The following is a 15,919-nucleotide window of genomic DNA, read 5'->3' as shown; positions in this document are numbered from 1 at the left end:
ATTCATGCTCCCTATAGATATTTTAGAAAATGCAAAAGGTCATAAAGAAGTAGGTAAATCAAATAAATATTACCCATATGTCAATGACCCAATGATATCTACTATTAACATTTTGGCACCATAGAAAAAGCTGAATAACCAACATTTTTATAAGCAGTACTTCAGATGAGGCCCATTTCAGTTTGTATGGGAAGAAGAGGTACAGACAGATTAAATATTATGCCAAAGTCACCCAGTGAGGGAGGGGCAAAACCAAAACAAAGATGCTAGACTTAGATTTTTCTAACATCGGCTGGAGGTGAAAGTCTCTCTGTGATCCAAGAGCTACTGACAGTTGTTTTTCCTCTGCCATTCTCTGGCTGGTGGCTAAGGAAAGAGTCAACCATCTTCAACAGAACTCAACTGGCCATGCCCAAGGACCGACAAGGGGATGATATATGTCAAGTTGTGAATGTGGTTTCACCCCATAAACTCCTGCAGAGGAGGGGAGGAGAGGTCCCTCTCTGGGGCAGGAGGGAGTTACTGGGGATAGATTTAAGGAGTCTGAAACTGTGCAACTCTATAGCCTGAAGAAGGCTAAAGAGACCTGTTTCGGCAATTATGGAAAGATGAGAGTTAGCCTTTATTCCAAAGATCCGTTGAACTAAGCCATTAGTGAAAACTTCTTTCTTGTTTTCAGTTCCCTCCAGAAAGAAAAGTTTGTGACTGTCAAAGTGGTAATGACCAACATTTGGGAGGCTCAAGCTCACCACTGGGTAAAATAGCTATTGGCTTTGGGCGCTAAGGTTGCTAGTGCATAGATTTTGCTAGTAATCCTGGCATTAGTGTTTTTCCCTTTCCTAAAATAAGCAGCAATGTAGTCTAAGTGTACCAGAAAAGCCATAAGTTCGCATAGGAACCCAGACGTGCTCCATTAACCAGCATCCAAACAATTACTCTGTTGCTGAAGCTCATCTTCCTTAACGGAAGCATTATTCTAGCCACTAGAATATTTTCATAGACCTTAAAACCTTCTACAAAATACTGGCAATAAAATCCCCCTCAAGGTTCCAGTCATTCTGTCACACCCCAGATTAATGCACTGTTCACTCTAACTAATTTGCAAGGGGATGTTAACCTCTCAGTTAGAGATACTATCCCAAAATCACTTATTTAGAAATTGTGAAGTCATAGAATATTCAAGCTGGAAGGAATGGTATTTATTCCCTCCATACTGTTTCATCGATAAAGAGAAGTCCTGAGAGGGCATGTGATCTGTTTACACTTGGTTAGGGGTAATTCGAACGTGTTATACTTGTTATACTGTCTAGTAAACAGGCTTCTTCTGACTTCCCTATTTTTATAAATGGCGCCATCATTCTCCTGGTCACCACAATCAAAATGTCAGTCTTCCTTGGTGTGTCCCTCTCCCTTACTTCCCATTTTAAATCACTCTCCAAGTCCTGAAAGCCTTCTCTTGAACTCTCTCATACTGATTCTATTCTCCTCATCCCACAGTCACGAACATCAGTCACTCCTAAAATTCTAGGAAAACTAGAGGAGAGTATACACTTGCCTTGGGCATGTCTCCTCCTTGGGGTGGTAGAGGTGATATGAAGTGTATGAGGGGTTCTGGGCCTATGTCAGCACCATCCCCCTCCACCCCTTTAATATGACTTGCAGAACCTGGAAAACCTGGTCACAATGCAGTATGTGTAATTGCCATTGGCACTCTCCTTTCCCAGTGGGATATCTTAACAATGATTCAGATTTCTTTGTGAGATTGCCCTCTCTTGGGGGCATTTGACCATCCAAGCATCCTTAACTCAGCATTATTTTACCTAGGACCAAAGAGAATGCCGAGTAAAGAGAATGAGATTACCGTTTCCTCCTAGCGTGCGCCTGTAGTTCCAGCTACTTGGAAGGCTGAGGCGGAAGGATCACCAGAACCCAGCAGGTCGAGGCTGCGGGGGCCAGGAGCGGCTGCTGCACTCCAGTCTGGGCAACAGAGTGAGACTCCAACTCAAAAAAAAAAGAAGGAAATAGTTTCAGATTTTGGTGTCAGATTGATAGGGAATCCAACTCCAGGGTATGTTGACCTTCTGATGAGATGCATCCTCTCAAGAGTGCTTCTTTAAATCCTATCATGTGTGACCCACATATAGGGCTCTTTACTCTCAGTAAGGAGCAATCCTTGATAGAGTGATCCTCTGAGAAACTGGAGTTGAGATGACAAAGCCTCAAAAAACCTGGTTGACTTAGTTCAAGTATGAGTGCAGAAGTTGATGATTTTAGCCAAATATAACCTTTAGTATATATAACAATGATGTGTTTATTTATCCTTTTCCCTACCTGGGTTCATATTCTGACCCTGACAATTACTAGGTGTGTGGTTTGGGTAAGCTGTTTAACTGTGCTAGCCTCAGTTTCCACACCTACAAAAGGTGGTAATAGCACTTGCTTCCCAGAATTGTTACAAAGATTAAATTCAGTATGTATTTGACTTTCTCTCCCCAGGACTTACTACCATGCCTGGCTCATGGGTACTCAATAATTATTTGTGAATCATTTTATTAGCATAATTTTCTATAAAATTCCTTGGAAGGCTGAACTTAAATAATTTTTCTGTTACATGATGCACTGAATTTTGGGAAGCGAAGAATAGAGAGATACTTCTCTATTAATCAGAATGAGTTGAAGATAGTGCTTGTCTGTAAAGATAAGTTAAAATCAGATAAAAGTTTTGAATATTTTATGACAACACTTGAGAAATCCCACATTTGGTTGTGTTCTTGGAATTGCCTTCCGTGTCCTACTCAGAATGGCTAGAAGTTGTTTTAATTTCTACCTGGAAGTGGCAGACTACAGGTACTAGATACTTTTTATTGTTTTACTTATCCAGCACTGACCTCCTACTAATATCTTAAGCATTTGGAGTCCACATCCTTTATTGGACATATTAGTACACATTGTCTTAGGACATTTGTAGTTGTCATGGTTTGTCATTTTAATTATGATAGTTTCACTTATGTTTCTTTTTTTTTTTTATTTTTTGAGTTGGAGTCTCACTCTGTTGCCCAGACTGGAGTGCAGTGGCCACTCCCGGCCACCGCAGCCTCAACCTGCTGGGCTCCAGCGATCCATCTGCCTCAGCCTTCCGAGTAGCCGGAATTACAGGCGCACGCTACCATGCCCAGCTAATTTTTTTATTTTATTGTAGAGATGAGGTCTCGCCTGCTGAGGCAGGTCTCGAACCCGTGGGCTCGGGCAATCCACTCACCTCAGCCTCCCACGGGATTACAGGCTGAGCCACCGAGCCCGGCTTCACTTATGTTTCAATTGGCCATATATCCTACCGGGGAAGGACAGAATCTTTTTCCTTTTTGCCTTACTGGCTTCCATCATAGTGTCATGAGTAAGAACAGTGAGCTATTTGCTGATTGATAGGTCTAAAATTATGTTTGTCCCACACTTTTGAAAATGTCATTTCTGAAGGGGAAGGTGTTGAATAGCCTTCTCTAGAGATCCTTAAAAATAATGTAGGCTCTCACCTGACTGGGGTGAGGAAAGTGAGGTCTTTGAGGGCAGTGAAATGTCCTCTGGTTCTGAAGTCAGAATTGTTTGAATTTCGGTTTAAATGCACCTTTGAAAATAGTGTGTTAAAAGTATGACAGGCTACCCTGTGACAGGATATTCTATTCAGAAGATGGGACTGAGGCCAGGCCAAAGATGTGGGTATATGAAAAATATTCTGTAGGTCAGAAACCAGAAGAGAAGGGGAGAGAGTAATTATGGGAACAGGAACATAGGTCTAGGGCAAGGCGGTCAGCACATTTCACCAGGTCTTGCAAGTTCAATACTCTGAGTCTGGAAAAGAGCAGTTGTGCTAGTTTTCCATCACTGCCATAGCAATATCACACATTTAGTGTCTCAAAATACACATTTTTTATAGTCATGGTTTGTTTTGGGCTGCTATGGCAGAATATGTGAGACCGGCTAATTTAAAAAGAACAGAAATTTATTCTCTTACAGTTCTAGAGGCTGGAAAGTCTAGGATCAAGTGCTAGCATTTGGTGTGGGCTTTTGGACTGTGTCCTTTCTTTCTTTCTTTTTTGAGTTGGTGTCTCACTCCGTCGCCCAGACTGGAGCGCAGCGGCCACTCCTGGCCACCGCAGCCTTGACCTGCTGGGCTCCGGCGATCCTTCTGCCTCAGCCTTCCGAGTAGCTGGAACTCTAGGCACAGGCTACCACGCCCGACTAATTTTTGATTTCTTGTAGAGATGAGGTCTCGCTGCCCAGGCGGGTCTCTAACCCGCAGGATCAGGCAATCCACTTACCTCAGCCTCCCAAGGCGTGGGATTACAGGCTGAGCCACCAAGCCCGGCTGTACCGTGTCCTTTCGTGACCAAAGGTGAAAGAGAGCAAACCCACTCCTGCAAGCCCTTTTTATAGTGGCACTAATCCACTCATTAGGGTAGAACACTCATGGCCTAAATACCTCCCAAAGACCCTACCTCTTAACACTGTTGCACTGGGGATTAATTTCCAACACGTGAATTTAGGGGGGGACATATTTAGACTGTAGCAGTTGTCTTGTAATTTTCTAGGTTAGTCCAGTATGTTACCAGGCTAGAAACAACTTATCCATTTGGAAGTCTCCCATTTGGAAGTCTCCCACTTAACATGTCCTAAATGGAGCTCCGACTTTTCACCTCAAACCTGCTTCTCCTACTTTCTTACCCATCTCAGTAAATTTCAACTCTAGCAGTTGCTCAGGTCGAATACTTTGGAGTCATCCTCAACTCTTCTTTCTTATAAGCATTGCTCAGCAAATCCAGTTGACTCTACCTTCAAAATTATGTCTAGAATCCAATTATTTCTCACCATCTCACTATTTTTTCTCTGGATTCCTGCAGTTGCATTTTTAACTGGTTTTGTTTCTTCTATGTCCCACTTCTGTCTATCCTCAGCACAATGGTCAGAGTGATCTTGTTAAAATGTAAGCCAAATCTGTCACTCTTTTCTCACCACAGTCAATTGTCCCATCCTATTTGGAATAAAATCCAAAGACTTTGTGATGGTCTAAGAGGGTGGCCCTATTACTCTGATCTCCCTGTGCTCACCATCAGCACTCCTCATCTATGTCATAGGTATTTGGATCCCGGACATCTGGGAGGCAGATTTCAAGTCAAACAGAAGTACCTACTCGCTACATCCTTTGACTCACCCCGACTTCTCCCATCCCCATTGTGACCGTCATCAGAGTCTGAGTGTAGGGGCTTTTCCTGCCTGACTCAAAAATTAAAGGAAACAGATTTTTTACAGGGTTTCATGCTCCCCAATCCAATGACAACCCCTCAGTCATTTCCAGGTTCTGTTTCTCTTGTATGGAGTCGGGCCAGTAAGTGAAATGGCAGCTGCTGCTGTCATGCAAACCAGTTGCTGGAGCTTGAGGAGGGGGCAGACGTTCTTAGAAAAAGGGAATGGGGGTGGGGTGCGGCCATTCCTACTTTATGTTAACCACATCAGTCTTCCAGCATCTCTGCTCAATTGGTGTCACTCCTGGGGTTTTCATGCAATCGACAAACATCTTTGAGAACGACTGTTCCTTGCTGAATTCAGTAATTGGTAATGAGGTGAGACGGATGAAGACAAAGTCTTTCCTTATAGGATGGTAGAGTGGGGACAGTGGGGTATACACCCTGGTGCACCCCATGTACAGTTTTTGATACTTGAGGGTTCAATGCATGCTTTTTGAACTAAACTCACGCATTTAAAAAAAGTTAATGGCATATCAGATGATAAGTTAGTCACATACAAAGAAGGCCGACAACACACATAAGATGTGTATGTTATTACTGGAATTCAGTATCAGCATGGCCAAGGGAACGGCGGAGGGGGCTAAGATCAGCCGAGGGCCTTTTTAGGACATCTGATGTGGCAGTAGGGTTGATGTATTGTGTCCTGCTTTTGTCTGATAGGTCATTGCTTGTGAGCAGCAATATGACTCTTCCTATGACGCTCGCTGTGACGTTTGGTCCTTGGGGATTACAGCTATTGAACTGGGGGATGGAGACCCTCCTCTCTTTGACATGCATCCTGTGAAAACACTCTTTAAGATTCCAAGGTAGGACACAAGATGGCGCTCTTGACTCACTAGTTCTTTGTGAAAGAGTCTAGTTAGAGGGATAAAAAATAGTTTCTAAGCAATTTCTCTTCAAACCTGACAAAGCCTGATTGTGAAATATATTTCCTTTGAAAAGACAAAGGGAGGGGGACAGGGAGAGAGGATGTTCCTGAAAGATAACATACCCCAAGGAATAATAGGACCATGTTAAAACAATTGCATATTTTCAGCAGTCTGTTTTTTCTGAGATAGTCTTTGCTGTGCTTTGCATGATAAGACTACAAATGCAATTTTGGATTAAGTAATCTGTCTAAATGTGGATGTTTTCTTTTTAATTGTATACTTTTTGCTAGTATCTGGGAAAATTGAGGGGTGAAAAAAATCTGTGTATTATATTGCTATTTTCTCTCAGACCAGTATTGAAACGTATCAGAAAATGTTACAACAGTCATATGTCTTATTCTCCATTTCTTAATTTCTGTGTCAATGGGAAATTGTGCCAAAAGAGTTCTGTTTGGAGAGTATTTAAATGCAAGTATTTTTTCTATTTTATGTGTTTATTCGGGGTTTTTACAAGAGGTTTGGTTGCCTTTCATTGGAATCAGGCAGATGTACGGCCAGCTCAAGACTCTAGTTATGGAAAACAAAGCTATGGGGACTCCTTCCCAGCCAGGGTGCAGATTGATAGATAATTTGTACCTTCCAAATATCTCTTTCAAAGGAAGGCTCTGCAGGCTGGGAGTCATTTAACTGCTTTAACAATACATGTGTTGACCTTTCCTTATCTGCACAATCACACAGCTATCACAGGCTTTAAAAATTTCTGCTGATTGCAATTTGCATTTCTGATTAGGTCTATTTATATGCAGATGAGGCTCTCTGGCGTTCATCATCATAATGTTATCGTTTTATACCTAATCCAGATGTGAACAACCACCAACCAGTATTCCAGAAACGATTCCCACCCAAGTCAGGGTTAGTCTTGCTTTTTCCAAAACAGAAAACCAGGTCATAATGATTAGAGGAGCAGACAAAGCTCCTGGCTTTTTAAATTAATAGTCTGGTGAGTGTCAAAAGGATGTAAGAATGCAGGAGCCAAAAGCAGCATTGTGTACAGTAATATGCCAGAAAATGAGAAATAGTATCTGGAATGATTTGTGTGTAGACTTTGATTTTTTTTTACCAATGGTTTATCCCTCACCATTTATTTACTGTAACATAATATCCCAAATATCAAGATTAAGGTGTGGCTTCTCATTAGCAAGATATGTACTTTTGATAAGAGGCATTTACCTGGGTTTTTTTTTTCTTTTCTTTTTTTGATATCTGTGCACGTATAGACCAACTGTTCAAAAATTTCACAAGGTAATATATACGAGGCAGCTAAGAAGAAGTATGTATTTAAATAGAACCTGTACCTCCAATGACTCTGCTTAGATTACTTCTATGACTAACCAAGTCTCTGATCCCTAACAATCTCTAAAGTCTCAATTCACCTCTGTCTTGGGAGAAGACTCCAGACTTGGGACACAAATAATAAAGTCTCCATTACCTGCCTCAGGACAGACAGGATCGTAAGAACAGGGCAATTGTTAGAAAAGGACTTTTATCCCAACTTAGGTTGACTTTGTTTTTCTCCTGCTAGTGTAACCTGCCCCTTTACTGTCTCTTGGTTCCTGTGCAGGTGATGAATCAGCTTGAAGTAGGGAATGTCAACAATAATTTGGTCAGCAGGTTCTTGGTGTGATTTTACGTGCTCATGAGTGCTCAACACTTGCCATTGTCACATCCTAAATGGCCAACTTGACATTCCTGGACAAGAATGATAGAGGTTTTTAAAAAAATCTTAGCATACCTGCATACATTGTATAACTTTTTCCTTCCTGAAACCAGGGAAAATACGTTGGGTTTACATTCACCAAGTTATCTACTTTAATGTTATCCTGTCAATTAGAAGTGCACTGTTCTCTTTGAAGGGTTGTGGATTGACCAAGTTTGTGTGCACATGTGAGTAAGCATGTATACTACCTTAATTTTGAGTGCTAAAAATGTATCCATTTAAGCATTTATGTATTTTAGGAAGTCACTAAAATTATTTACTTGTGTGTTTCATGGGAATCAATCTCTGTCTCTCTCATTCTGTTTCCCTAATAAAGAAAAATTAATGGCAAATAATGACCAAAATCCTTTGAATCCATTGGCTTCAGAATTATTTGTTTATTTTTTTCTGTTTGAATATAAGTATTTTCAGTGTTGTGGAATTTTCTTCAACTGAACAGTGAAGTCCATTTCAGAGTTTGCTGGGTTCAGAATACTGTACGTGGTTTCTTTCTTTGACATTTCTCACTGCCTTCTTCCCTGAAATCCTTTCCTTTCTGGAAATAAATTGAGTAAATTACCAAGTAAGGAAAAAAAAGAAAGCCTTGACTGAGTCAGAGCAGAAGTGACTTTCACAAGTTACAAAGGACTTATGCGTTAATGAAGTGCTGGTTACCTGTGAGCCTCGGATGTCAAAGCAGGCAATTATGAAGGTTCCCTGGGCACTGTCAGAAAATATGAAGCAAGATCTGCCCGGATATGGTTGACTTGCCTGCTCACGGGTCTCCTTGTTCTTCCTCTCTCTGCCTTTACCCACCTTCTCCTTTCTCTTGACCTTCACATTAGAAGATGACACACGGAGTAATCGTGACCCGTCTTTGAAATACTGCATGACTCACAATCTTTCCTACTTTGCAAACACACAGCAATTGTCTGTTGATTGGCAGAGCATCCACTATTTGCTGAACCTGTCAGCATGTGTCATCTCATCTAATGCCTTTGCTCCAAAAAAGTCACTCCTCTCTGACTGTCACTGCTCTGTCTGCTGCTATTTTTCTCAAGGAGTTATAAAAGAGGAAAAGAAGGAAAACCATTTCTCTGAGTATCAGTGGATTCAACCCTCTCTCACGTTAAAATTCCAAAGGCTTTAGAAGGCTCTTGAGGATAATCTGCATATGTTTTCCACGTTAAAGAAGATCTGTTTCACAGATATAACTGCAAGAATTAGTAGAGTTAGGGAAAATTATGCCGGTCTCTTGGCAACTAAGTATCTTTCCTTAGCTTGAAGTCTTTGGCTACTGACCCTTTCAACCTTCACAGAGGGGATTAAGAAAGGCAGCGGGGACCAGTGGGTGTCTTTATTGGACAAGCACCAAGAGCTGAGTCACCTGCCCGTTTATTTGGGTCCAGATAACAACTAACGCGGTCCAGTATCTCATCACACATTGGGTATTTCTCCTTTATTCCTTGTGAAAATTGCAGAATGTTTTCAAGACACCCAGCAGAAATGTTTTTGACCAGAAGTAGATGGCATAGAACATTCCAGTCCCTGAACCTAGTGATTATCTCTTCCAAAGAGAAATTTCCCTGCAGTACACAATTCAAGAAAAGAACTCGGGAGAAGCACTAGTTCTAGGTTTTTCCAATGTCATCTGACTCAACTGTACTAGTTTCCTAGGGCTTCCACAATAAATTACTACAAATTCAGTGGCTTAAAACAACAGAGAATATATTTTCTCACAGTTCTGAAGGTCAGAAGTCCAAAAATCAACAGGTCATCAGGGTCAAACTCTGCTTCGAAGACTCTGGGGAAGAATCCTTCCTTGCCTCTGCCAGCTTCTGGGGTTCCTGGCACTCACTTAGCTTGTGGCAGGATGATCTCAACCAATCTCTGGCATCATGTTTACATGGCCTTCTTCCCTGTGTCTCTGGGTTCTCTTTTCTGTCTCTTACAAGGCTATGGATTTAGGGCTTATCCTAGTCCAGGATGACCTCAGCTCCTGATCTTTGCCTTAATTACATATGCAAAGATTCTTATTTCAAATGAGGTCACATTCTCAGTTTCTGCATATCTGGCAACTTTATGTTTGCCAAATTTCCTAAGAAACTAATTTGGGGGCAGAATACAAGACAACTAGCTGAATTATTATGGAAAAACTATCAAATGCTAACTTTGTGGCAGGCACAGTGCTCTGTGTTTCACAAATATAAATGCATTTAATCCCCACAGTGACTCTGTGAAGAGGTACGCTCACCACTCCTTTTTCTAGATGAGGAAACTGAAAGCTCAAGGAGCTTAAGCAGCTTGCCTCTGGTCATCTCCCAGGGAGGAAAAATGATTTGAGTCTGAGAAGTTTGACTCCAAACCCCACACATTTTGCTACTATATTGAAAAGTTAAAGCCCTTCCTTAAATTACATTTGTTTACTGGTGAGTTATGTGTTGAGCACCAGGGAACTTGGGTATATAGAAATGAATAGTACATGGTCCTGGCCTTTAAGAAGCTTGCAATGCAGTATTCTTCTTCCTGCTCCTTGTTTTATTTTATTTTATTTATTTGAGTTTGGGATCTCACTCTGTTGCCCAGGCTGCAGTGCAGTGTCATGATCACAGTTCACCACAGCCTCAACCTCCTGGGCTCAATCCTTCTGCTTCAGCCTCCTGAATAGCTGGAACTATAGGTATGCACCACCACACTCAGCTAATTTTTTTGATGGTGTGTATAGTCGAGGCCTCACTATGTTGCCTAGGCTGGTCTCAAACTCCTAGGCTCAAGCAGTCCTCTGGCCTTGGCCTTCCAAAGTTCTGGGATTACAGGCATGAGCCACTGCGCCTGGTGGGTACTTTCCATTTTAAGCATACATTGTCAACCTGAAAGTTAGAATTTTATTACAACAATAATTCTATCAGTCAAGGAACTGAAGAACAGAAATTAAAAGTGTCATCATAGGTGAACATAGGCCATTCTAGGTTCATTGATTTATGATTCAAAAGCCAGATATCTTTCCCTTCTCCAAACTCCCCTTTAAGCAACTATCTTTTAGTTCCTAATTTAGAACTTAAGGCAAGTGTTTAAACTAAAGAATTGTAGAGCATATGTTGTATAAAAGCAGAGCGATACTTCAGGATATCATTCATTATTGGTACTCAGAAGTTGTTCTATCTAACCTTCCTTGCAAACTTGCATCTTACCTTGTGAGGGCTATTTCTGGTATAGCCAATATTTTCTCCCCCTTAGACTTTCTCTTTTTTCCCCCCCTCCCTTTTATTTTTTCAGTAGGAAAAGTATGCTCTTGGTACTAGGGAAAATGCAAATCTGTTTCTGGCATCCTGAGTTGGAACACATTTTCCCAAGAAAATAGTATTTAAATGGTTATTTAGGAGGAAGTGATATAATAGCTGAAGTTCTCCACTTGAGATGCATTATTAGATTTCTGTGGCTAAATAGAGTTTTATGGCCTAGTCTGAGGATTTAAATCCTCTCTAGAACTTTATGCTTATGGAAGAAAAAATACTTTCCAAGTTCTCAGCTACCAATTTACCAAAGTGCTTTGAAACACAGTCTATTGGAAATTTGGAAACGCCCAGGTTCTCTACCTTAGGACAACTTTAACTTTGTTCATCCAAACTTGGGCTTGGGTTGGGTGTTTGAGTTGCAGAAATTAGTCTGGCAGGGTTTTTGCTCTCAACGAGCATACCATTTTACTGCCTCTTCCCTGGTCATTGGTAAAGGTGAAATGGACAGAATTTGGATAACAGAAAGGAGGAGAAATCAGACTTTGGGAACCTAGGATCTAGATCATTTTGGACTACCTGGATGCTGTGGGTGGTGAGCTCAGAGGGGCAAGTCACCGCTGAAACATTTGAGAATCTATCCGAAAGGTTCTGCAGTGACTCAATGCCTGCAATTGACTCTTGTCCTGGAATAGAATCCTTGGGCTGAATTTTCATCTTATGTAGGCATTTTTTTAAAGGTAAAGATTCTTTTTCATTTTGACTTTTCTAATTTACAAACCAAATTGTTCCTACATAGGAAAGCAGCAATCCCTGCCTGCTCCTTAACTGCGAGATGCAGAGGCAGCAGGGAGCCCTGAGTCACCAGTAATTGTCTTACTATTACAGAATTGTCACAGGACAGTTTCCCTCAGGGGCTGTGAGATATATGGAAAATAAATTAAAGCCAAACTATTGTTGTTCAAGCATAATGAGTGAGGGGTGGTGGGGGTTTAATGGCACAGTAAGGCTGGATTTGCCACAGGGAATTTTGTTTTCTCTTCACCAACCTAGGTCACTTAGCTATTGGCCTTTTAAGCAATGGACCCTCACAATCCCAGCTTTATTCATAAGGCAAGAAGCGCTAGAAGAATTAGCAACATTTAGTATTTGTTGTGTACCTAATAGCAAAAGAAGTTTTGAAATACTCCAAAGCAAAACAATTATCTTTCATGAGTCCTTTCTTTCTTTGGGAGATGTCTAATCCCATTTTTAGTGGATTGTGGTCTGAATCCCTCGGGATGCCTAGAGTGTGACTTCCTCCTTCCTCCCCGGAATATCCTCTGGGCTCAGGACTTGATATTCCATTTCCTTAGGAACCCAGTAGCTGGAGGCAGCAGGCAGAAATGCCCCGAAGGCTTCCACTCTGTAGAAAATGAGTTGAGCAGCTGGGGCTGTTAGTTCCTGTGGAGGTACTGCTTGCTGCCTCCCTGAGTCCTGGCAGGCAGGGAGCATTCAACTTTGCAAGGTTTCATTTGGGGATTAGGCTGCAAAGCAGGACCATGCCTTCAGGGACTGCTAATCCCCAACCTCACTGAGGAAGAAGTCCACCCTGAGAGAAGGGAAAGACCAGAGATGCAAGGTATTGACTCACAGCACTCTCTGTGCCTTCTCCCTCATTACCCTCATTTCATTATTTGGCATCACTCACTTTAGCTAATTCTAACCTAGCTGCTAAATGATGGAGATATGAGCAAAGAGGGTAGACAAAGAAACAGAACTCAAAATAGTACTAAAGTGTGGAGGCACCCTAGTTTCCTCTTGACTCCAGAAATCACTAGGGAACAAAGGTGAGGTTATATTTGCTGTCAGGGGTTGGCATAATGGTAGGGCAGGGGCAAGACAGAGATGAAGAGAGAAGAGGTGGTAGTCTAGAGGAAGGCTCTTCACAGCTGGAGCTGTGATTCCTGGAGAATCCTAGAGTCAGATGAAGCCAGTACCATTAGAAGGAAAGTATAGAATAGTGGTCAGGCATGGTGGTTTGTATGTTATCTACTGGTATGTAACAAACCACCCCCAAACTATTGTCTGAAGTGGCTTAAAACTATAAACATTATTTCTTGTGAGTCTGGGGGTTGTCTGGGTGGTTCTGCGGATCTTGGCAGGGCTTGCTAATGCATTTGTGGTCAGCTGGGGATTGGCTGGGCTGGCTGGTCTAGGATGGCCTTGGCTAAGATGACTTGGCCCTGCTCCATGTGGTTTCTTATCCACCAGCAGGCAAGCCAGAGTTGTTCTCATATTAGTGACAGGATTCCAAGATAGATGCAGGAAGGAATAGAAAATTGGGCCGGTTTTGCAGTCAAGTTCCTGCAGCGTTCTATGGTCAATCTGCATGGATTCTAGCTGTGTGATCTTGACCAAATTACTTCATGTCTCTGTGTCTCAGTATCCCCTTCTATAAAATGAGGATATGAATAGTATCAGCCTCCTAGAGTTGTAGTGAGGAGGTATTGAATGTAAAGTGCTCAGAATAGAACATAGTAAGCGTTCGACTCATGCTGGGTGCTACCAAAGAAAAGATCTCAAGGGTGTATTTATATTGTAAGGAATTTTCTTTCTCTTGAAGCTCAAGCATTGAAAGCTTCCATTCAAAAAGAGTCACCCATGAGATCAGTCATTTGAAAGTTCAGCTAATTGATTGACTGATGGTTGTATTGAGAATTAAGAGAGAATGAAGGTTGATTTCTCAATAAATCCTCACTAGTTATACTGCATCTGTCTGAAGGACTCTGCCATTAGTACACATTGTTATAACTCCTCTGTTAATAGTCACACTTCCAAGAGATATGGCCACATCCCCACCCCCATACACTTACATGAATGTTGTAACCAAAACTGCTCATTGGGAAGGAGGGCTGGCCTTAGTTTCCACTCCCATTATACCTACAATGAGTGGTGATGCTATATCCTTTAAAGGAGATACAGTGCTTTTCCTTTACTGTTAGTTCCATCTTTTGTGGTGGTTTTGTACTTGGTTGATGAGTTGGATGATTGGGGCTTGGTTGCCTCCCTCTATAGGGACCCTTAAGCCCCCTTAGTAGGTTCAATCTTCCACAGGTTTCTATAAATTTCTTGTCTGCAGGTAAAGGAACAATAGCAGGAATCCTAGACACAGGGTCACTGACTCAAAATTGAGACCCATTTTGTTTCCCTTTTTTTTGAGTTTGAGTCTCACTCTGTTGCCCAGACTGGAGTGCAGTGGCCACTTCCGGCCACCGCAGCCTCGACCTGCTGGGCTCTGGCGATCCTTCCGCCTCAGCCTTCCAAGTAGCCGGAATTACAGGCATGCGCTACCACGCCCGGCTGATTTTTTGATTTATTGTAGAGATGAGGTCTCGCTGCCCAGGCGGGTCTCGAACCCGCAGGCTCAGGCAATCCACTCACCTCAGCCTCCCAAAGGCGCGGGATTACAGGCTGAGCCACCGAGCCCGGCTGTTTCCCTTTTTCTACCAAAAAGAATGATTTTTTTTTTCCAGCCCAGCCTGGAAAGGCTAAAAACATTGGCAAAGGGAGACAGAAACAGAAGCCAGGTGAAGGACTTGTAAGGAGAGCATCTAGTTGTTCCAGTTGAGTTCAGGTTTCTTTGGCTGGCAGGAGTGATACCCCAGGTACTGAGGGAATATGCAAGTGAGACTGCTTACCCACTGTTAGTGATCTTAGAAGAATTCTGGGGAACAGGACCAGTATTAGAGGAGTGGAAAAGGGAGAATGCATTTCAATTCTTCAAAAAAGGGAAGAGGGCAGAGACTGCAAACTCTCATCTGGTGAGCTTGACTTTCATCCTGGTCTACTTACTATGATTTCTTTTCTTTTTTTCTCCTTTGATAGTTTGTGAATTCTTAGAAGAAAAAGCTGTGATCACTAGGAATTAGCATGGGTTCACTATAAACAAGCCATGTCAGACTAATTTCCTTGTTTGGTATTCTTGTGAGACTAGTGCAAATGAGAACTGTTTTAGACATAATATATATGTATTTTTGGCTTTAGGTAAAATCTATTGTGATATCTTAGTGGCCAACATGGAGAAATATTGACTGGAGAATAGTGGTAGTGATGGATTATAATGCAGGAAGGATCATGTTGAGGAGCACTGTATAATTGTGTCTGTGTTGAAATACTGGGTGCGGGAAGTCCTGGAGGCCTGAGATAGGATTCTGCTTATTGTGCTGATGACTGATCATATCAAAATGTTTAATGAGTTGGAAAACATTGATAACCTATCTGCCACATTCAAGGTAGGGGTTGTTGGTATGCCGGATGACAGACTTAGAATCCTAAAAGATCTTAACTGTTGAACCGGGTTTGGGGGCTCAGCCTGTAATCCTGCGCCTTTGGGAGGCTGAGGTGAGTGGATTGCCTGAGCCCGCGGGTTCGAGACCCGCCTGGGCAGCGAGACCTCATCTCTACAATAAATCAAAATATCAGCCCGGCGTGGTAGTGCATGCCTGCAATTCTGGCTACTCGGAAGGCTGAGGTGGAAGGATCGCCAGAGCCCAGCAGGTCGAGGCTGCGGTGGCTGGAAGTGGCCACTGCACTCCAGTCTGGGCAACAGAGTGAGACTCCAACTCAAAAAAAAAAAAAAAAAGATCTTAACTGTTAAAGACAGTAGGGGTCTCTAATAAGCAAAGAGAACCCTCAGAAGCCTGGCATACATGCCGAGAAAGCTGTGGTTTGATACTCCACTGTGAAAAATGAATTTAATTGTGGCTATAAGCCCATTAG

General features: G+C 42.2%; 1 protein-coding gene across 1 annotated transcript in view; it reads left to right on the top strand.

The window, feature by feature from the left end:
- Positions 1 to 15,919, top strand: part of MYO3B (myosin IIIB) — a 332,356-nt gene that overhangs the window by 48,650 nt on the left and 267,787 nt on the right. Inside the window, exon 7 of the mRNA XM_008070949.2 lies at positions 5,961 to 6,106. Within this exon, the coding sequence (XP_008069140.2) occupies positions 5,961 to 6,106 (146 nt within the window). The remainder of the gene's footprint in view (positions 1 to 5,960; positions 6,107 to 15,919) is intronic.

Source organism: Carlito syrichta, unplaced genomic scaffold, assembly GCF_000164805.1.
Source record: "Carlito syrichta isolate Samal-C Ts95f unplaced genomic scaffold, Tarsius_syrichta-2.0.1 Scaffold314071, whole genome shotgun sequence".
Taxonomy (NCBI): domain Eukaryota; kingdom Metazoa; phylum Chordata; class Mammalia; order Primates; family Tarsiidae; genus Carlito; species Carlito syrichta.
The sequence above is the reverse complement of the archived record's forward strand: the minus strand, read 5'-3'. Positions and strand labels throughout refer to the sequence as shown.